Source organism: Motacilla alba, chromosome 10, assembly GCF_015832195.1.
Source record: "Motacilla alba alba isolate MOTALB_02 chromosome 10, Motacilla_alba_V1.0_pri, whole genome shotgun sequence".
NCBI classification, from domain to species: Eukaryota; Metazoa; Chordata; class Aves; order Passeriformes; family Motacillidae; genus Motacilla; species Motacilla alba.
Window position 1 is genome coordinate 19,381,551 of NC_052025.1, and position 22,156 is coordinate 19,403,706.

Sequence of the window (22,156 nt, forward strand, 5' to 3'; positions counted from 1 at the left end):
AAAAGTCCTTGAGGTCCAGCATCCATTCCCAGCTCAACTCCAAATTTCACCCTTTTCCCTGGGCCCGAGGGCTCCAAAATTGCTGAATTTTGGGCAAAAACTTCATTAGGAAGATCAGAGGACTTCCCAGAGGATTTGCATGTCATTTAAATTTAATTTTTAAAAAGTCCTTCTGGTCCAACATCTGTGCCCAGCTCAACCATTTCACCCAGCTGGGACCCTGGGCACACTCAGGGCATCCCAGGGAAATAATTATTTGAGCTGCAAAGTTCTTGGTTTAGGAAAAAATAAAAATAAAAATTATTGAATGTTCCCAGGGAGATTTTGGATTCCCCATCCTGGAGTGTCCAAGGCCAGGGCTTGGAGCACCCTGGGGTGGGGAAGGTGGAATGAGATCCCTTTAAGGGCCTTTCCCACCCAAACCATTCCAGGATTCCAGGAATTTGCATCCAAATCTTCATTCCCAGCTTCCTCCTGAGCAGAATGACTCTGAGGAGATTTTTTGGGGTTTTTTTTTGACTTTAAGACAGTTCCAGTCCATGCTGGAAACTGACACCTCATGAATCCCTGGAAGTTTTTTTTTTACCTCTACAAAATAGGCTTGGAAATTTCATTCAAAAGGAGATGATAACTGCAGGTTAAGGTGAGAAATAAATCTTTTTTTTCCTCTTTTTGTGCTGCAAATAAAGAAATTTCCTCCAGCCTTGACATGAGGTGGGGTCTCACAGGCCACACATTTCCAGCTGGAAGAAAACAATGAAATAATTCTGCAGAGGAAGTGAGGCTGATCTCCCCTAATTCATTTTGGGGTGAAATAATCTTGTGATTCCTCTGGCTGGGCCCTTCCCTTGGTGTCCTGACCACCTGGAAATGGGAGAGCTCTGCTTCCCCGGTTATCCTCATTAGTGGGCTGTTGGTAATTAGGGGTAATGCAAATGAGCCCCAGACCTTTCCTCATTCTAGGCCTGGCTTTGGCATGCTGGGGATGTTTTTGGTCCTGGGGTCAGAGAAATGCCTCGCTGGGATTAGGAGCGAGTGAGATAAAATCTTGATTTGACCCCTCTGACGGGGTGGAATTTGGTGAAATTCAAAGAACACCACTGGTTGGGATCCCAGCAGATCAATTTCTGGGGTTTTCACGCTGGAAAAAATGTAAGTGAATATTGTTGGCAAATGATTATTGATCTGGACAAGCGTGTTAAATGTTTCTTGGCAGCCCCGTACTCCGCTCACAATTTAGTTCAGTGGCAGCTTTTATAAATAACCCCGGAGCAGCTCTGGGAAGAGGCAGCTTATTGGCTTTTCCTGGAGACAGATTCTGGTGCTGGGTTGGAAGTGGGCTCCCCGTGTTGTGTTCTGTTCTGTCAGCACTATTCCTGGAGTGTTCATTCTGCTGATTCTGGGAACGGGCTGAATTCTGCTTCCCTTTGGCCTGGGGAATTGAGCAGTGAGGGCTTGGCTGGGGCACACCCAGCCTGCCTCAGGTTGCTTTGTAGTGTCCAGGTTGCTTTGTAAAGCAGAGCTTAATGATTGAGTTTTCTGGTCTTCAAAGAGCTGTGGCAAGAAATGCTGCGTTCAGTTTGAGTTTCAGTGCCTTGTTCAGAGGGTCTGCCCTGAAAAATCCTGGGAATTTAGAATTCCAGGAAGTGCAGCCCACTTTGGCTGCAGTCCCTGGAGCTTTGGTCCTGCTGGGCCGTTGGGATGGTGAGAGAGTTTCCTTCCTGTTTAAACATTCTTTCCACCCATTCCTCTCCTCCTTGTTGTCCCATAATGATCATTACTCCATGGATCTTCAGGGTTTTTATTTTGAATTATTCAGTTCCCTTTCACATGAGCTCTGTGTATTGCTGTGTTTCAGGTGATACCCTTGGATATAACACTGGAGCTCCAGAAGCAGATCATGTCAGAGTTAGAAATTCTTTACAAGGTGTGTGGATTTTACCACTGGAATTATTTTTACTTCAGTTTTCTTAACAGCAGATTTTAAAACAGCCTCGTGGCTTTTTTTCTCTCTTTTCCCAGTGTGACTCCTCGTATATCATAGGATTTTATGGTGCTTTTTTTGTAGAAAACAGGATTTCACTGTGCACAGAGTTCATGGATGGTGAGTAGTGGATCCAGTTTGCTTTTGATTGCTAAGTAATTAAATGAGAAAGGTTTTTGGTTGTGGTTTTTTTAAGAATGAAATGCAACAGTAAGACTGGAAAATGTGGAGTATTGATAATATTGCAGGTGGTTAAACAACCAGAGCAGGTTGGGATTGGGACTGGGGGACATTCTGCATTTTCCCTGCGTGGAACTTCACTTACTTTTATGGAAAATGTAAATAGAAGAGGAATAAAGGCAGCCTTAATTTGTGGGTTGATATTTGAGCCTCCCGTGCAATCTGTCCTCGCTGACAAAACAGCTGTTCCTCACTTGTAGTGTTTTGATAGCCAAAACAGCTTTTCCTTTCAAGAAATCTATTAACCCAATGTCCTGGGTGTTTGCAGTGGAAATGGTCTCTTAATTACCAGGCAAGGAGTTATTTTCCAGCCCAGCTGTTTCCCAGCTCGCTGCTGAGTTCCTTTTGGAGTCTCCCTTGTTCCTCCCCATGAGAATCCTCACCCCAAAACCATCCCTGACCCCACAGCCTGGAATTACAGAGGTGTCCCAGCCCTTGGCTGGGGAATTTGGGGTATTCCTGAGGAAAAGCAGGGACACTGCCCTGGTGCAGCAGTCTGTGACCCGTGCTGGTGTCTGAATTTGGGGTATTCCTGAGGAAAAGCAGGGACAATGCCCTGGTGCAGCAGTCTGTGACCCGTGCTGGTGTCTGAATTTGGGGTATTCCTGAGGAAAAGCAGGGATAATGCCCTGGTGCAGCAGTCTGTGACCCGTGCTGGTGTCTGAATTTGGGGTATTCCTGAGGAAAAGCAGGGACAATGCCCTGGTGCAGCAGTTTGGGACCCGTGCTGGTGTCTGAATTTGGGGTATTCCTGAGGAAAAGCAGGGACAATGCCCTGGTGCAGCAGTCTGTGACCCATACTGGTGTCTGAATTTGGGATATTCCTGAGGAAAAGCAGGGACACTGCCCTGGTGCAGCACTTTGCCAGTTTTTAATTCTCAATTTTAATTTTTTTTTCTTGCCTTTAGAGTTTGTATTTCAGCCCAGGGATATTTTGGGCTCTGGTTTGATCATGAGTTTTTTTTTGCAGAAGAGAAGGGAGGTTTCCCAATCCCTTGGGAATGTCTGTAGGGATTTTAGAGGGAATCCCTTGTCCCCATGAATGGGGGATGCTGACAGGTTCTTTCCCATTCTAGATTTACCAGGAAAACTTCACCTGCTTCCCCAGAACTCCAGGAATTTTATTTCAGGCATCAGTGTGGACACGGCCAAACCCTTCCTGGTGTGATGTCAGGAGGAGATGGCTTTAATCATGGATATAAAATGGCTATTTATGTCCATTTCAATGGCTATTTATGTCCATTTCAATGGCTATTTATGTCCATTTAATTGGATATTTATGTCCATTTAATTGGATATTTACATCCATTTAATCATGGATGTAAATATTGGGTGCCACCAAATGGCAGCACCAGCTTTTGAGGACAGGAGTTGGGGTACTTTGGACCTTGAAATCTACTTTTTTGGGATGATTTTGTCATGCCAAAGATATTTTTCCACAGGCTTTGGAGGTCTTTAAAGTTGGTATTTCTGGCTGGAAGGTTTTCTAACCTTTTGTCCCTGCTGTTTTCTGAGTACCTCTGCTGCAAGCAGAAATCAGGGGTGTGGCAGGGAGCTCCCTGAGCGCTGTTCTGTGTGTTTATGCGGAGTTTGGGGGCTTTTTAAGGTCAGTTATTTGTGCCACAGTTACTGCTCTGTCACTGGTGGTGTTTTTATTAATAACCAAGGCCTAGAAAACCCTCGGGGCTGCAAATCTGGGGCACTGTTTCATCTGGCACCAGCTGAGCACGTGCTGTTTGTCCCTGCAGGGGGGTCCCTGGACGTTTACAGGAAGATTCCAGAACACGTTCTGGGAAGGATAGCGGTGGCTGTGAGTAATTCATTGCTTTTTATCTCTCGGTTTTTGACTGGGGGGGTGGAAAATCTGGGTCTGGGTGGTCGTTGGGACGCTGGGGCAGCTCCGGTGTCCGTGTGAGAGGAGGGTCCTTCCTCTTCCTGCTCCTCCAAACCATCCCCTGTGCTCAGGGGCTCTGGGATGAGGGAGAACATCCTTGGGAATGACCAACAGAACCTCTGGAGCTCCTGGGATCTGGGAGGGGTGGGACTGCTGTGAGGGAAAGGTGGCAGCTGGGATGGTCCAGCCTGGAGAGGAGAGGAGAGGGCTCCAAGGGGAGCTGGAGAGGGGCTTGGGACAGGGATGGAGGGACAGCACACAGGGAACGGCTTCAGAGTGGAAAAGCTGAGATTTAGATGGATTTTGGGAAGGAATTCCTGGCTGGGATGGAATTCCCAGAGCAGCTGGGGCTGCCCCTGGATCCCTGGCAGTGTCCCAGGCCAGGCTGGATGGGGTTTGGAGCAGCCTGGGACAGTGGGAGGTGTCCCTGGCATGGCAGGGGTGGCACTGGGTGGGATTTAAGGTCCCTCCCAACCCAAACCATTCCAGGATTCTGTTACTCAAATCTGTGTGAAAGGATGGGGTCAACTGACTGGGATGAGGAAACAAAAGAATTTGCTGGAAGTCTGTTTGGTCACGTCCCTTCCTGTCAGCTGTTCTTCCCATCAGGATGGAGAAGTGCTTTCAATCACCCTGATTTATTAAATTATTTCTTTAATCAGCCCCTTAAGCCCTTCTGCTCCCTGTGGTGCCTTCAGGAGGTGGCTCAGGAGCCCTCTGGGGATCCTCTGTCTCTGAGGGTGTGATTTCCACCCTGGCTGTCCTTATTCTGTCCAGAGGGACTCCCTTGGTTTTCCAACCCTCTCTCTGGTTGCTCCGTGGGTTTTCCTTCAGGGCTTGGAGAGTTGAGTGGGTTCCTGCCACCAAAATGCAGAGGCAGAACAGATTTTCTGTGCTCTGCTCAAGGAGGATGAAGTTTTTCCCTTGGCACGAGCCAGAGCTGGCCACGGGCTGGTCTCTCACCCCTTCCCTACCTGAGCAGCCCCAGGGAAGGGTTAATTGGGGTCATTTTTGGGCTGGTGAGGCTGTGCTGTCAGAAGAACCCTCGGATCCCCTGGGTTTGGTCTTGAGGTGTTGAGAGAGGGATCCTTCAAGCCCCTGGTAGCTCCTCCTTGGGGCTCTGCAGCCTGCAGCTGCTGCAAATTCACTGACCATGATTGAAAACTCAAATTACAGACCAACAGAAAATTCCAAAGCTCAGAAAACCCATCTTTCCCCACAGCTGAACAGAGGGCAGTGACCAATGTCTCAGTGGATCTCACCAGGGAGGGAGATGCTGCAAAACAATTGCCAAATATAAGGAATACTTTGATAACTTAAGCAGTTTAAAGCATAACAAAGTTATTCTATCATGTGCCATTTAATTAAGTGCTGGCTTTTCACATTCATTATACATCAAGCTGACAATTTAAATCCTTTAATCCAACACAGGCAGCTATTTAGTCTCTGTTCATTGTAATTCACAGCTCTCCTTTCCTCTTAATTTGTGTGGCCTGCCCAGGGTGATGAACATCCCTCTCTGATGCTGTTTCCTCTGAGCAGCTTCAAATCTGCTCATTATGTACCTGGCAGCTCCTGGTGGAGTCTGAGTGCTTTTCACCTCAGTTCAGAGGGAGAATCTTTCATCTCCTCTCCCCTCTGGAGCAGTGAGTGGGAAGATGCTCGCAGCATCCCCATTTTCCTGATGAGGATGATGAGGATGGTTTGATAATCTGGGATGGGCTTCCAGCTTTCCCTCAGCTGCTCTCTCCTTTTCCTGATCTTGGTGTGGGTTTAATCCATCACACCTTGGTTTTATCTCTCCCCCATCCTCCCCTTGCCATTCCACAGGTGTTCTCCAATTTTCCTCTCACCCCTAATGCTGCTGCTCCAGCCTCACCTTTTGTGTCTCCATATCTGGATTTTTTCATTCCCTTTGGGGTCATTTTGTCAGGCCTGGGAGCCTGACTCCCTGCCATGGATATTTCCCTTTTCCTAGTGTTTATTTCCTGCTTCCCGGGCCCACTGCAGAGCAGGGGCTCAGGAAGGAGGGGAACAAAGGAGCTCCAGAGAAGGAAGCTTCACCCTTTTCTGCTGCTCTGGGAGCAGAAGGTGAGTGCTGAGGCTGAACCAGCCCTGGCAGCTCCTCGGCTCTGGGGCTGATTTTGGCACAGTGGAGTTGTTGGAGGGAGGCAGCAGAAGCCTTTTGTTTTCCCTGGAATTGCTCAGTGGCTCCTTTGAGCCTCCCCACGCTGTGTCTGAGGGGCAGCAGAGCCTTTTTAGGGGGCTGGGGCACCTTTGTGCTGAGTCCTTGTAATCCCCCTGAGCACCGTGGGATTACCCAGATCCAGGAGGAGAGTGCCAGACAAAGCTGCAGCTCCATGGATGGATTCTGTAGACAAAACCTGCAGCTTCCATATTTTTTTCCCCCAGTCTGTTTTTTTTTTCCCACCCCCATGTCCACAGTCTTTTTTTATTTATTTTATTCTCCCAAGCCCTGTCCCGTGCAGGAATCTGTGGAAGCTGCTTGATGACACGTGTGACCTGCACATCTGCTGACTGCAATTTGTGGGAGTTTTTAAGTGAAGCCATTTGCAGAGGAAAAGGATGCAGCACATGCAGGCATTGCCTGCATCCCAGCACTCCTCTGGCTCCAGCTTTGGGGTTTCTGGGCTTGGACTCGTGGATCTGGGGGGGCTTTTCCAACCTGAATGGGCATCACTGGCTTTGTCTTTCTCATCTTCTGCCCTCTCAACCACACTTAGCATGGATGTGGGGCAATTCCAGAGCTGCTCCAAGGGCTGGGAATGTTCCCCTGGAGAAGGGAAGGATCCAGGGACAGCTCAGAGCTCCTTGCAGAGCCTAAAGGGGCTCCAAGAGAGCTGGAGAGGGACTGGGACAAGGGACAGGACACAGGGAATGGCTTCCTGTCCCGTGTGGCCTTGGACATTCCAGGGATCCAGGGGCAGCCACAGCTTCTCTGGGCACCTGTGCCAGGGCTGCCCACCCTCCCAGGGAACAGTTCCTGATTCCCAGTATCCCATCTCTGGCAGTGTGAAGCCATTCCCCTTTCCTGTCGGGAATTGTCTCTCTCCATCTCTGGTTTTGGTTCCTGCAGGCTCTGCAAGGCCACAGCTGGCTCACCCTGGAGCTGCTTTTCTCCAGGCTGGCCAGTCCCAGTTCTCTCAGGAGACGTGGAGGGATCTCTGCCTTCACCCTCAAGTCCATCCCTGTTCCCTTTGTGAGACACCTCACTGAGAGGGGGAAGTCTCTCCAAATCCCTCCCCTTCCTCCTGTTTTTGTTTCTGTGGAGGCCTGGAGTGTCTTCTCAAGGAAAAGCAGATTTTGGGAGCCCCCACGTGAGGCTGTGGCCACTCCTGGGGTGGTGCTGCTCCCTCCTGAGCCGGGCTGGGGCTGTCACAGCCTCTCTCTTTGGCTTGCCTCTTCACACATTTCTTTTGCCTTGCCTTGCTGGAGCAGTGACATTGTGCTCTGTGTTTTGAGCGCTGCTGTTGATTGAAGTTCCCCCTGAAAGGATGTGCACTTGAACTGTCAGCAGAGTGAGAGATTGACAGCAGGTGGAAGCACTTTTTGTGTCAAGGCTTTGTCAAGGCATTGTTGTAAAAGCTCCTTTACTGAATACCAATAATTCCTGCTCCGGCTTCAATCACAAGATTCTCCCCTCCAGTTTTAGAATAATATTTAATGCTTGAGAGTCCTTCCCTAATAGGCAAATGTAGGGGGAGTGAATAACGAGCCGAGTCCAGTTGGGGGGCTCCTGTGAGCAGATTTACAGCCCAGGATAAAGGGGAAAACTCCTTTTTTATTCCTTTGTACACCCAGAGAGTCTGAAGGGAGAGTTTGGTTAATTCCATGGCTTCCCTCGCTGCTTACCCAGCACATGTTCCATAATAAAGATGTTTAATAACTCACAGCTGTTGATTTGTTTCCTGAGAAATATTTCCTTTTTTTTTTTTTTAATAGATGCTTGCTTTAAACCAAATAATTTTCTATGGCTTTAAAGATTTTCAATAGTCTAAATACATTTTTAATAATCAAAGAGTTTACTGTTCTGAAAATCCCTTTGGCCATTGGAGGAGGATTGAAATGTTGCATCTCCTTGATTTATTTTTGCATTGGCACAACATTCTTATTTATATTTAATTTATATTTAATTTATATTTATATTTATTTTTATATTTATATTTTATTTCTATTTCGATTTTATTTAGATTTAGATTTTATTTATATTTATATGTTTGTTATTTGTTGTTAATTATTATTATATTAATGCTATTGCTGATGTAATTATGTCAAAATGCTGTAGATAGAATTCCCATTTGCTTTTCATAAGCCATGGAATCATGGAAAGATTAAGGCTGGGAAAAACCCTTTAAGATCATCAAATCCAAGCTTTTTGAAAGGCTTGAGGTGAATAAGCCTCACCTCTGGGCAGGCAGAATTTCACCAAAGCTTTTGTTAAAAGTAAAAAGCGTCTGAGGCCAGGAGATGCTTGGGTTTGGAGTGAGTTTAAGGGGGGAATTATCTCCTGGAACAGTTTCTTTGGGATCCCACATCGTTATTTGCTTTACAAAAAGATTCTGATTCCACCAACATCATTTTTCTTACAGAATAATTTTTAAATTTTGAAAGAGTTTCTAATCCAAGAGGAAGAGAGAAAATTACTGTGCTCTCTGCTTTCACTCTGTGGCATTTTTAGCACTTCTGCTCGATCACTGCAACATAAATAATTTCATTTTGGGCTACTCAGAGCACAAAAAAATGAATTGTCTTGACTGCAGAACTCACACGACTTTAACAGTGTCAGAAACGCTTCATGGTTCTGGAGAGCTGCAAGGAAAACCTCTTGGAAATGGAATTAAATTTCACCTCAGAGATGGAGAGGGTTGAGAAGAGCCAGCAGGGATGGGCTGGGGAGCTCAGCAGTGCTTGGGATTTTGTGCTTGGAATTTTGTGCTTGGGATTTTGTGCTTGGAATTTTGTGGTGGATGGGTTTTGTGCTGCAGGAACTGGGTTTGGAGTTTGGCTTTAGCAGCTTTGGTGGTGGAAGGAGCAAATTTGGGAACCTGCCCAGGTTTAGGAGTTGTATTTGCTTTTAGGAGTTGTGTTTTAGGAGTTGTGTTTGGGCTCAGGAGTTGTATTTCCTGCAGGAGCTGTGCTTCAGGAGCTGTCGTTTCCCTGCTGGGAGCTGCAGCAGGATTTGTGTTGGGTCCAGCATGAGAGGACAAGGAGGGGATTTTCACAGGCCAACAGGAAAAGTTCCACGTTTGCACGGAGTAAACTAAAGAAAGCAAAGGAAAAGGCACAGGGTGCAGCAGGTGGAAAGAAAGGGAAGGGAGGATGGAGTGGAAGAGGTGCTTAAGGGATTTTCTTGGCTCCTGGCCTTTTGCAAGAAGACAAATCATCCCATCCTTTGGCCCTCCTGGTTCCCAACAGCCCAGCAGGGGCAGGTGAATTACAGACCCACTGAGATGCTGAGGGGATTCAGTGTGAGCTCAGCTCAGTTCAGCTCACAGCTCCTGGCAAGAAATTCACGTGTGTATTATGGATTTGTGCATTAATAAAGGACCTGCTGTGGGTTTTTAGCCAGGGCTCACCTGGGAGGGAGGTGGGGTCTCCCCTTTTCCTGGTCCTGCCTTCACCTGGCTGCTCTGATCCCCAGCTGAAATGGGGAGTTCTTCCTATCAGGAATCCCTAAAATCTGATTTTTTTTCTTTCTTCTACCTCAAGGTTGTGAAAGGCCTGACCTATTTATGGAGTCTGAAGATTTTACACAGAGGTGAGTAGCAGGTGTTTTCTGTTTTCCAATGAAATTTGAACATCACTTTCTCCAAAGACCAAGCAACCATCTGCTTTGAGTCCAGTGTGGTAAGGCAGAATGAATCTCGCTCATTAACCTTGCACGCTTTCTTGTAAAACATTTTTATTGCTCTTTTATTGCCCTCCCTCCTCCCCTGAAAAGAAGGGGACCGAGGAGAGAGATGAATTTTACAGGGATTTAGAAGCTTAGGGTTGCAAACAGGTGCCCAGTGGAAAAAGCCAGTGTGGAAATGAGATGTTTGACTGGCAGTGGAAACAGAAAATAGGCAATGAATTTTCTTTGGTGCTTCAGAAATCTCATTTGACAGCCACAAGTGTTGCTGGAGGCTCAGATCTGTGAAGTCATGTCCTCTACCATGGTCAGGGACAGGGAAAGGCTTTAAACCTGCTTGGATCTAAGTCAGTTTGGGGTTTTGCTGTTTATTCTCTTTCCTGCAGCCAATTTGGGGTGGTTTTTTTTTCAATTTCTCATTTATTCCTTGTTTTTTTTTTAACTGTTAAATTTTGTTTAAAATGTGTCTATTTGGAAAAATTAATTCAGATTCACCAAAATTTGAAAAAACAATGTGGAAAATGCGGTTTAAAGAACGGAGAAGCCCATTCCCCCTACACCAAACTTCCCAAAAAAATAAGGGAAAAAAAAAAAAAAGAGAAACTCATTCAATTTTTAATGTTTCTAAGGAGTCTGGAGGTAGCTGCTGTGGTCCCTGATGTTGCTGTGTATTCCCACATCTGTTCCCTCATCCTGGGAGCAGTAACCCGGGTCCTTCCTGAGGAGAGAGCATCTCAGTGGGTCTGTAATTCACCTGCCCCTGCTGGGGTGTTGGGAACCAGGAGGGCCAAAGGATGGGATGATTTGTCTTCTTGCAAAAGGCCAGGAGCCAAGAAAATCCCTTAAGCACCTCTTCCACTCCATCCTCCCTTCCCTTTCTTTCCACCTGCTGCACCCTGTGCCTTTTCCTTTGCTTTCTTTAGTTTACTCCGTGCAAACGTGGAACTTTTCCTGTTGGCCTGTGAAAATCCCCTCCTTGTCCTCTCATGCTGGACCCAACACAAATCCTGCTGCAGCTCCCAGCAGGGAAACGACAGCTCCTGAAGCACAGCTCCTGGGACTGGATACAGCCCCCAAACCCGGGCAGATGCTGGATTCCAGAGCAGAGAGCTGAGACCATTCCCTGTGCGGGGAATTCTGATTTTGGAGGGGCTGGGAAGTTGAGGTGAGGCTCTGGTGAGGAGAAGCACCAAATCTTGGGGTGGTTTGGGGTTGAAAACTCCATAAATCCCATCTCATCCCATTCCATGGGACACCTCCACTGTCCCAGGCTGCTCCAGCCTGGCCTTGGACATTCCAGGGATCCAGGGGCAGAAAGATCAGAAGGGTGATGGATTGACCCAGCACTGCAGGACACCGTGGAGGGCACCATGAGCAGCCCAGGCTCAGAATTGTATTATTTTACCCATTCTGGGGACACAGAAAATGTGAATTTCTGTCACTTCAAAGCAGGGACAGAGGGGTGGAATGGCAGGCAGGTGATTATTTCTCCACGTGATGTCCTGGAGTGCCATGGAATGCCAGGTTCAGAAATGTATTATTTTACCCATCTTGGGGACACAGAAAATGTGAATTTCTGTCACTTCAAAGCAGGGACAGAGGGGTGGAATGGCAGGCAGGTGATTATTTCTCCACGTGATGTCCTTCAGCTGCCTCGTGGTTTTGATGCTCAGAGGTAAAAGAAGGAATTTTGGCTCCTGATTCTCTTGCTGTGTCACCCAGGGCAGAGCCAGAGTCAGGAATTTCCAGGGAAGGGCTGCAGCAGTCCCAGGGCAGAGCTGTGGGCTGGAGCAGGGAATTGAAGAGAAGGAAACAAACAATGAGCAAGTCTTTTACTGCAGATCAGACATCTCAGCAAATATTACAGCTTCACTTCAAAACAAACCTCACAACTAATGAGGTGATAGCCGTGCATATTAATAAACCCGAGCTGGAGTCATCACACCCACATCAAACATAAACATAAGATTAACACCTCCACCACTTCCTTGGAAGATGTGAGAATGTCCCAATGATAAGTGTGCTCTTTTCCCCAGAGGATGAGAAGTAGAAATGGAAGGGTAATGAGAAATTAACTTAGATTTAAAACAGAATTAGCAATTAAACAAGTCTAATCATGTACAAAGTCAAAGTTTGTCTAAAGACAAACCAGAATCTGTTAAGTTCAAGAATAAGTATAGACCGTGTGCATTTTATCTGCTGTGTTTTGCTTTGTTCACACCTGCTTCTTAAAGGAATTGCAGGAAATCAATGTTACCCACTTGTGTTTAATTGTACTGAGCTGGATTGGTGGCTTGGCTCTGTGAGTGCTGGGGCTGTTTATATCTATTACAAATATTTATTTGTTCAGTGATTTGGGCACCTCGGTTCCAGGTTAGGGTTTAAATGGGAGTTCTGGAAGTGTTGCTGGTTGGAAAGGAGGGAGAATGGAGGATCTGCAGATGTGCTCTGTGGCAGGAGGAGGTCTGTGCATCACTCAGACCATCTCCTTTCCCCCCAGCACATCAGAAATCCAAGGATGTTCCACTCCTCTTTGTTCTGGCTGGGAGGGACAGGCACTGCAGGAGCATTCCCATCTTCTCACCATTACTATTATCATTATTAATAATGTTATTGCTGTTATTATTATGTCAAAACACTGTGCGTAGAATTTCCATTAATTTCTAGAAGAATTTCCATTCAATTTCTATGATTCCATTGCTTTCCATAAGCCAGGGAATCATAGAAAGATTAAGGCTGGGAAAAAAAAAAACCTTTAAGATCATTAAATCCAAGCTTTTTGAAAGGCTTGAAGTGAACAAGCCTCACCTCTGGGCAGGCAGAATTTGACCAAAGCTTTTGTTGAAGGTAAAAACCCATCTGGTTGTTTGCTGAGGATTTCTCCAGAGCTGCATATTTGCCTTCCCCCCACCCCTGTTTTATTTCTGGGGGATAAAATCAGCATTGGGGCCACCTGAGGGAGCACAGACACAAACCCAGGGGTGTTTGGGGATTTAGCATCCTGGCCCTGTGGAAGCTGTCCCTGTCCATGGCAGGGGGGACAGGATGAGCTCGAAGGGCCCCTCGCCCCCAAGCCATCCCAGGATTCTGTGTTTCCATGCATTTATTCCTGTCTGTACGGAAAGCTGAACCCACATTCTGTGTTTCCATACGTTTATTTATGTCTATATGTAAAGCTTGCCCACTCATGGACCACTGAAGGCTTATTTTAAAAAAAAATTAATCCTGGCCTCTGCCAAACCACACTGCTGCCTTCCTTGAACCCGGCCTGTTGCTGTTTGCTGTTTTTAAAAGCCAGGAGAAGTCAAGAGACAGCTTTTAAAGCATCTCAGGGCTTTGTTTTTTTTTTTTTTCTTTTTTTTCCCCTCACACAATCACGAATCTGTTTGCTTTTCAATGCCACCAAGGAGCGAAATGTTTGGTGCTCAAAAAGCTGAACCTCTGATGGTTCTATTTACTGGTGAGTGAGAGCTTGGAGGTCCTGTTTGTTTGCAGAGAGGTGAAACTACTCAGGCAGCTCCAGCACGAGGAGAACTTGTTCCTCCTCCATAATGATGCTTCATAGAAATCATTTGTATTAAGCAAGCCCTGGTAATGGGAGCATAATGACCCCTTTTGGCTCTTGTTTAAATTCTTTCACTTCTCAACACTAATATTAATCACAAGCAGATGGTGCAGAACATTATTTATGCACACTTGTTTCCCAAACCCAAAAAATATTTAACCCGTTAACTGAAGTGGGTGATGAGACCAAGAGGCTGATTTGCTGGTGAGCTGATTGTGTCCTTGCTCTCAGTAGCAGATATTCTGTGCAGGGCTGTCACTTCCTTTCCTTTCTGAGGAAACGAGCACGGCCGTTGAAATATTTGAGGAAATTCCCTGGTTTTGTGGTGCTTGGTTCTGCTGGAAGGACAGCTTGGGTTGGCTCCTGCAGGGTTTGTGTGACTGCCCCTTGCTCTGTAGGGTCCCCAGCCTCCCCTGCCCATCCCTAAGGGGCCAATCTCCCAGTGCTTTCTTCCTTTTAAGGTTTTCTCATGTTTTCAGCTTTGCTTGTGGGAGGATTTCAGGATCCTTTTTGCTACAGCTAAAAGCAGAACTGGTTAGACTCAGTTTTCCCCTAAAAGTTGGGAGCAGCTGGACGTGCTGGGATATCAGCATTCCCTGCGTGCTCCTGGGGCTGGGCTCGTTGCACCCCCAGCCAAGCCCGGCTCAGAGGTGGCTCCATCTTCTTAGGAAGAAGGTGAAACAGGATTATTCTGCATCTTGTTCAGGATTCAGGAGAGAGCCTCGGGTGTGCTCAGCACGTCTGCTTGGATTTAGCAAAGTCACTCAGCTCCAGAGGAGGCAAAACTCCATCAAAAGTGCGGCACGTGGGTGGAATTCCTAAAGATGGAGATCAGCAAACACAAACTGAGCCTCTGCGTGCCCAGGACTGGGGTTTTTGGGGGGGGAAATTGCAGGATTTGCAGGAATTACAGTGTTGATACCTCGCTTACAAAGTACTGATCCACCTGGGGTCTGTAGGAGCTGTTGGGTGCTCCCATTTTTAAGCTGGATTTTTAGCTCAAATAGAGGCGAGCTTTAATCAGCTTCTTAATTGAGGCTCTGCGTTTCTACATCGCAGAGACAAATTAAGGCAGCTCCTGTGGTACCAGCAAACAGCTGCTAAAGCAAGGCAAACCTAATGATAAACAAAATTAGGTTCTTTTCTAGTTGGGTTTCATCCATCTGCCCCCAACCAGTGCTCACTTTGAGAGGAGGCACTGATTCAAGCTGTTGCCTTTAATCCATTTTGACAGAAGAAGGCAGTGATTAGGCAAAGCCAGGCTCTAATCTTCCCATGTTTAAGCCAGGCTGCAGCGTGCACGTTCTGCTCCCCCACTGGCATCCCTGGAACTGCCAAGATGTTCAGTGTTTGCTGTGCTAGAGCCAGGCTGGAGGTTGAGTTTGTTCCCAGTTGATTTTATTTTATAGCAGTGCACCAACTTCCTGTGGCAGCAGGAGCAGGATATTTGCACTGATACTCTGGGTTTGGAGTGGACATTGATGGTTTATTTACGGAATTCCATCTTTTTTTTCAGGCTAATTTGGCAGTTTGGTAAAATCCTTGTGAGCTCTGTTTATGTCCATCAGTGCACTTGCAGTGGGTGTTCAGCAATTTATTCCCAGTTGATTTTATTTTCCAGCAGTGCACCAACTTCCTGTGGCAGCAGGAGCAGTCAGCGTCAGTATATTTGCACTGATACTCTGGGTTTGGAATGGACATTGATGGTTTATTTATGGAATTCCATCTTTTTTCAGACTGATTTTGCAATTTGGTGAAATCCCTGTGAGTTCAGGATTAATCCCTGTCCAAATGCAGTAATTCCATCTATCTCTGTGGAATTCCATGCTTTTTTCAGGCTGATTTTCCAGCTTGTCAGAATCCCTGGGGGTTGTTTTCCTGTCCATCAGTGCACTTGGTTCCAGATTCCAGATTGGTGTCACCTGCAGGTTCATTAATGTGGATTTTTAGTATTGTATAAAGTCATCTGTGCAAATACCACCTCGTATCTGTGTGGAGATGATGTATTTTATATATTTTTAATATAGATGGAATTTTATCTGTGCTGCTGGCTTACAAACCACTGCATTTGAAGTAGGTATTTGTAATATTTCCTGTCAAAAGCCACCATGCCAATGCTCCCTGGATCTTTGGGGTTGTCCTCTGCAAGGCCAGGAGCTGGATTTGGACGTGGCTCCCTTCCAATGGAGGATATTCTGTATAAATGGTGGATTTCTTATCCAGGACCATGTGGATAATCCAGTTTTTCCCCCGAACAGATGTGAAGCCCTCCAATATGTTGGTGAACACCCGGGGCCAGGTGAAGCTCTGTGACTTTGGGGTCAGCACCCAGGTAAATTCCCCCTTTGCATCTCTCCCCGTTCCCCTCCTGGTGCCCAGATCACCTGGCAGCCCCACAGCAAACCCCTCTCTGCTGGGACAGCCCTTTTCATTTTTAATCTCTGGGCGACTTTTCCTCCATCTGAATATGATTGTTCATTGTTTAATGACAGTAAAAACTGCTGATATTGTAATTACTACTTACGAATAGCAAACTTCATTGAAATGCAGCTTTGATCCGGGAGCCTTTTGCCCAGACAAAAGGGAGGGCAGAGCAAGAGACGTGTCTGGGGAGCCCAACTGGCCCACAATAAAAATTAATATTGGGAGCAACAATAGTGGTGGGCTTTGACAATGTGCAGCACAAATTTTAATTAATTTCCATTTTGGGCCTCCCTGGAGGACTTCTCTGCTAGTGACCCATGAGCTCGCTGTGCTGTTGATTTGAATTTCAGCACCTTTTCCTCTCAGCCAAACACGAGGCCCAAAGAGAAGGTCAGCCTTGTATTATGGGCTGGCAGGCTCTGTTGTCCCTCCAGTGTTTAAGGGATGAATTGGGGCTTTATTCACATCTGACTGAAAAATGAGTGTGCTCAATCCTGCTTCCTCCTAATTCACTTTTCCTATCAGGCCGGTTTGGGGTGCTAAAACAAGCAGCATCCTGTTTCACACAATTGTTTAAGGTTATCTGCCATAAACTGTAATGCAGTGCTTGCTTCAATTGGAATCCTCGTTCCCCAGCCCAGGCGAGATTTAATCATTTTTAACGCCTTGCCGGATAAATCCCTTCCCTTTTTTACATAATTTTTAGTTGATTTATAGGGATGGTGATTGTAGGTTAAATGAGGAATAATTGCCCATTTTATTTCCACATTATCTTTATATTGTTCTAACAGACTGTTTTGTCTGATAGCTGGTGAATTCCATAGCCAAGACGTATGTCGGAACAAATGCTTACATGGCGGTAAGTGGATTGATGCAGGAAGAACATTTAAATGGAATTATTTGTTCTGTTCAGCGCAGGAGATATCCTCAATCTATCCTCACATCTCCATCTCTTCCCATCCCCTCTCTTCATTCCGTGGGACAGCTCTTGCTTCTTGCTGAGAGGGAGGAGGAAATAGTGGAAAAGTGGTTTTTTTTTTTTTAAATATCTTTTCTGTTGGTTTTGCTCCTTGTGACAACTGGGAACAAAGAGAGCCAGTTGGACATGGGGAAAAAAGCAGTTTTTCACTCCCAGCTTGTGGCTCTCTGCAGGTCACTGACAGCCCCCAAACCATCCAGGTTTTGGGAATGCAGAAGTTTAGGGAAGCATTGTGCAGAGGTTGATGGGCATTCCTAAAATACCCCATGGAAATCTGAACCTAAAAACGTTGGGATTAATAACATCAGGGCGTTAAAGTGCAAGTGTTTAGCTCAGAATGCAGGAAGTCATCAGTGCTTCCACTTCTCTGTACAAATTCTGATCAGTTTTGTGAATGTGAGACCACTTTTGTCCTGTTCCTGTGCATTAAAGCCCCTAAATTCCCATTTTTTTTAAGATATTTTTATAGCACATGGCTAAGGATTCATCATTTGGGGCAGGGTTTGGGTTCAGAGCTGCCAAGTGCCAGCCCGAGCAAACCAGAGTGGATTTTCTGCACAGAATTTCTCTGCACAGAATTTCTCTGCAGAAACCAGGAAAGAATTTTCTGCATAAATTTCTCTGCACAAATCAGAGTGGATTTTCCATCAGATCCATTGGATCCTTTTCAATTCCCCCATTTCAGACCTGAAAACTCCACTGCCTCAGGTTTTAAAGCACTTTCTGGACTCTTATTTTGGCCATTAAAATCCTTCGAGCAAACTGCTCCTGATGTTGCTGAGAAAAGAAGAGCTCTGCTGGCTTAAAATAAAAATATAAACAGCACAAAGTGGTTGGTGCTCGTGTTTTTCAAACCTCGGGGAAGGGGAGGGAGAAATCCATGACCTTTAATTGCTTTCAGGTATTTTTTTTCTGATTTTCTTGTCAGGGTTCCCATTTATTTGCTAAGTGCTTTTCCACTCGAGGTGTGCTCATTGTGTGGCTTCTGAAAGGCTCGTGTCACCCTCCGAGAAAGACTTGGGCTGTCCTGTGTCATCAGAACACTCAGAAATAGCATCAAATAAATACATCAGAAAAGCAGAAAAATGGGGGGTTTTTAAATAAAAAATAGAGATTACAAAGAGCTGGAACACAGAGATCCAGACAAAGAAACAGCTTCAAATTAATCAACTTTTCCAGCTCAGCTGTTGCTTCAAACTGGTCTTAAGCAGGGCTGAGAATTAAATTGTATTATGCTTTTAGTGCCCAAATCAAGATTACAGTTCTCTTTCCCAGGTGTGCATTAAATAAATTGCTTTTTTTGCCTTTCTGGGTGGATGTGATGCCTCCATCTCTTAATTGTGAAACAGAAGTTTAAGCTGAAAATGTGCTCGATCTGATTTTCTGTGTAAAATCGCTTTGCTTCTTGATTGAGTCGTTTGTTGTCATCAAATTTCCAGGCAAGCCCTCAAAAAATAATGAAGGTCAGAAGCTTTGCTTCACCCACTTGGCAGGCTGGCAGTGAATTTGAAACTCTGGAAAAAATTGAGCTTTTCTTTGAAAAAAAGAAAAGGCTTTTTGAATTTTTTTTGGGGGGGGAGTTTTGAAAAAAAAAGCAGCAGCATTTTGATTGAGAAATTAAAATTTCCAACCAAAACACATTTTCTGTAAAATGATTTCATCAACATTTTATATAGAAAAAAAAATTGGATGAAAGCATATTTAGTTCTAGGAATTTTTAATAGAAAATACCGTGGGCTGTGTGTTTAGAGTGGTCCGTGTGTTGCGCCCTTGATGCATCTGTTATTTTTATTTTCCTCTTCTTTTCTGTACTTTTAAATCCATCTTTTGTTTAAAAAGCTGATTTCTTTGCCCTCATCTTTTGTGAACCCACAGTTCCTCACTGGAACTTGCTGTTCAGAGCCTGAACTTCAGGAATAAACAATTTGATATTGCTCTGTGTGAATTATAAATCCCATTTGGTGCCTCAGGAAAGGTCTAAAGAATGGGGTGGTTTGTTAGCACCTTGCTTGGGCCAGGCTAGAACATCCCATATCACGTTTTAAAATTACTTTTGGCTGCACATCTGCACCTTTGGGAGGATATTTATTAGTAGAAAAAATATGTCAGTATAAAAATATCAGTATAAAAATTTATCAGCTTAAAAAAATCACACGATGCTGTTGCAAACATTTCTAAATGTGCTGGCCTAGGTTAGTTATACTCAATCAATTAAAAAACAATAAAATAAGATTTTGGGGTCACTCACAGGTGAGATTTGGTCGATTTGGTGAAATTGTGGGGTTTTTTGGGGTTTTGGAAGGTGGTTTTTGGAGGGAGTATGGGCTGCAGTGTGGTTTTTATTTAACATTCACGCTGCGATAAAAGCTCCTGACCTGGGAGTAGCAGCACAGGGTAAAATCCAAACACACACTGGAGTGGCACTAATTTGGGAGTTTGTTTTCTAACAAAGGTCTCTGGATTATTAAAGAGTGAAAATCCTTTGTAGGTGGCGGGGCCAGACAGGTGCATTAACAGCACAGTGGGGAGAGGCGTCTCAGGGAGCCTTTTATTGTTGCATTTCATGCTGTACTTGACCTTGGAAATGCTTAAATTGTAGCTTTCAAGTAAAAACCAGCAGATATTTTTTACAGCACTCCATTTCATGAAGCATTAAACCTGCTATTAATAGTTTGGAGCAGGGGCTTTTTTTTTTTTGCTTTTTTTTTTTTCCCTACAGGTCAGCAAGCCCAAAATTAAGAAGTATATAAAATAAAGTTGCCACCGTGTGGTGATTCTTTTGCCTTCAGTAACTTGGCTTTTTAACTGTGCTGATTCCCCAGCCTCTGGGCTGCACACTGGGAATTTTTTCCCCTTGCTGTGGTGCCTGGATTTGGGGAGGGAGGTGGAAAATTGGATTCTCTCAACTTGACCTTGTGCTTTGCTCACGTGCACGAGCCCTTGGCTTTTCCCTTGGATTAAACAAGCCTAACGCAAATCCAAGGCCAGCCTTGCAAGGCCCAGACTTCCATGAAGAATTCCTGAATTGTCCTGGATTTGCTGCCCGCCAGGGAAGCTTTGAAGCATCTCGGTGGTTTTTTGGTGTCTCCACTTCCCACGGGGCAGCTCCAGTCTCTGCTCTGGGGTCGGTGACAGGGCCCAGGGAAGGGGTAGAGCAGGGCCAGGGCAGCTTTAGTTGGATTTTAGGAAAGGTTCCTTCCCCCAGAGGGTGCTGGGGCACTGCCCAGGCTCCCCAGGGAATGGGGGAGCTCCAGAGCGTTTGGACAAAGCTCCCAGGGTGGGATTTTGGGATGCCTGTGCAGGGCCAGGAGCTGGAATTTGATCCCTCCCAACTCAGAATATTCCAGGATCCTGTGATTTTTCCCATCCCTTGCCCTGGGGCAGCTTTGGAGCAGGATCCCTGTCTGCCTGCAAGGCTCAGGAGTTGTTCCTCTGCTTTTCTCCACAGCCCGAGAGGATTTCGGGGGAGCAGTACGGGATTCACTCCGATGTTTGGAGCCTGGGCATTTCCTTCATGGAGGTATGCAGAGAGCTCTCAAATTAACTCTTTCATCAAAAATAACGACAAAATATTTCAATTTACCCTTGGTTTATTCTTTGAGTTCCCTGTAAATTCACGTGCTTTTGCCTGTTGCTGATTTGGGCTGTATTTAGAATGGGTTCGTTCATTTGAGGTCTTAAATAAAACTCCGTGTTGGGGTAAGAAGTAGGGCCTGCTGTGTGGAGGCTTTTTCCTTTTTCCTCTCCCCCTTTTTCCTCTCCCCTTTTTTCCTCTCCCCTTTTTTCCTCTCCCCTTTTTTCCTCTCCCCTTTTTTCCTCTCCCCTTTTCCCTCTCCCCTCTCTTTCCCCTCATTTTAAGCTGGACATACCATTATTGGACTGTAACCAATATTTTTAGCAGAAGATGAAGTTGAGCAGTCTCAGTGCTGGCCCTCTGCATCTGGGCACATTTCACATTTTTCAGCCCAAAATTGAACTGTTTTTGCATTTTCACTCAGTAAATTCCTTGCCAAAACCCTTTCAACCAAAATGTAGGTGGTGAGTGCTGAATCAGTGCTTGTAAATCAGTGTCACTGGAGCCAGCCCTGAGTGGCAGGGTGACACAATTTGATGTGTCCCAGGGGAGGGAGGAGGGGCCCTTCGTTTGTCTCAGTGCACATTTGAATGGTTTGTGGTGCTGGAGAGCCCTCCCTCAGGATTTTGGGAGAGATACAGACCAAATTCATACGCTCTGTAAATAATTCTAGCCAAAAAAGGGCTGAGGTTGTACTCCAGTGGTGGTGTTGGTGATAAAGAGAGAGATACAAATACAGGACTTTATAAATAAAGCATTTCCCAGGTCCTTGGCTGAATTAAAAGCTGTGGCCCAGCAGCTCAGTGATCCACCACAAGATATTTGGAGTTTATTTTAGGGCTGTTAGTGGCTGACTTGGCTGCTCGTTAATTCCACGTGCGGGCTGGATTTTATTGGTAAAACTCCTTTCATTTGCATCTCCTCCTCCGGTTTTACACCTTCCCAACTTTTCTCTGCCTCTCTTCCCACGGGTTTCTCCTGAACCCAGATGTGCAGGAGCCAGTTTGGGTCTGGGTGCTTTGTTAATTGGTTTGTCAGCTGCTCCTCTGAGACCTCTCCCACCAGCAGCAGCTTGATTGAAGTGCTCTGAGTGATGTTAAATGATGAAAACAAGGACAGTGCCTTAGAAAAATGCCTCCAAAAAGGTGAAGAAGGTGCTCCAAGAGCCACACAAGGTCACTGTCATTAAAGTAACACCCTATTGACGTGGGGATTGGGAGTGGAGGCACTCTTGTTGCTGTTAAAAAGGGGAGCTGGTGTTTGCTGTAGGATTTAAAATCACCTGCACTCAGTGAAGTCGTGCTCCAACCCAACCCCACACCTGGGGGTGTTAGCAGCACGTTGATTTAAGAGAAATATCTGCTGGGATGGAGGCAGCAAGGGCTGTGCTGGCAGGTGAAATTGTCAGTAAATCTTCTCATTTTCTTTAATGCTCTTCTGAGCCCTTAAAACCTCTGGAATTTCTTTGCTGCAAAGCTGTGTGTGATGAGAAGTGGGAGTGTTATTTGGGAGGCCGAGGAAACCGCCCCAAAAAAAGTTGGGAGGAGAGAGGGGAAAGTCTGAGATGGGAGTCCTGCCTAAGCTTTGAGAAATGGGGAGTGTTCGTGTTCCCTTTGAGGCAAGA

General features: G+C 45.7%; 1 protein-coding gene across 1 annotated transcript in view; it reads left to right on the plus strand.

Moving 5' to 3' along the window:
• MAP2K5 (mitogen-activated protein kinase kinase 5) overlaps positions 1-22,156 on the plus strand; it is a 121,329-nt gene that overhangs the window by 41,288 nt on the left and 57,885 nt on the right. The window contains exons 10-16 of the mRNA XM_038146766.1: positions 1,859-1,927; positions 2,023-2,104; positions 3,973-4,034; positions 9,849-9,897; positions 15,814-15,887; positions 16,788-16,838; positions 20,407-20,478. Of these exons, the coding sequence (XP_038002694.1) occupies positions 1,859-1,927; positions 2,023-2,104; positions 3,973-4,034; positions 9,849-9,897; positions 15,814-15,887; positions 16,788-16,838; positions 20,407-20,478 (459 nt within the window). The remainder of the gene's footprint in view (positions 1-1,858; positions 1,928-2,022; positions 2,105-3,972; positions 4,035-9,848; positions 9,898-15,813; positions 15,888-16,787; positions 16,839-20,406; positions 20,479-22,156) is intronic.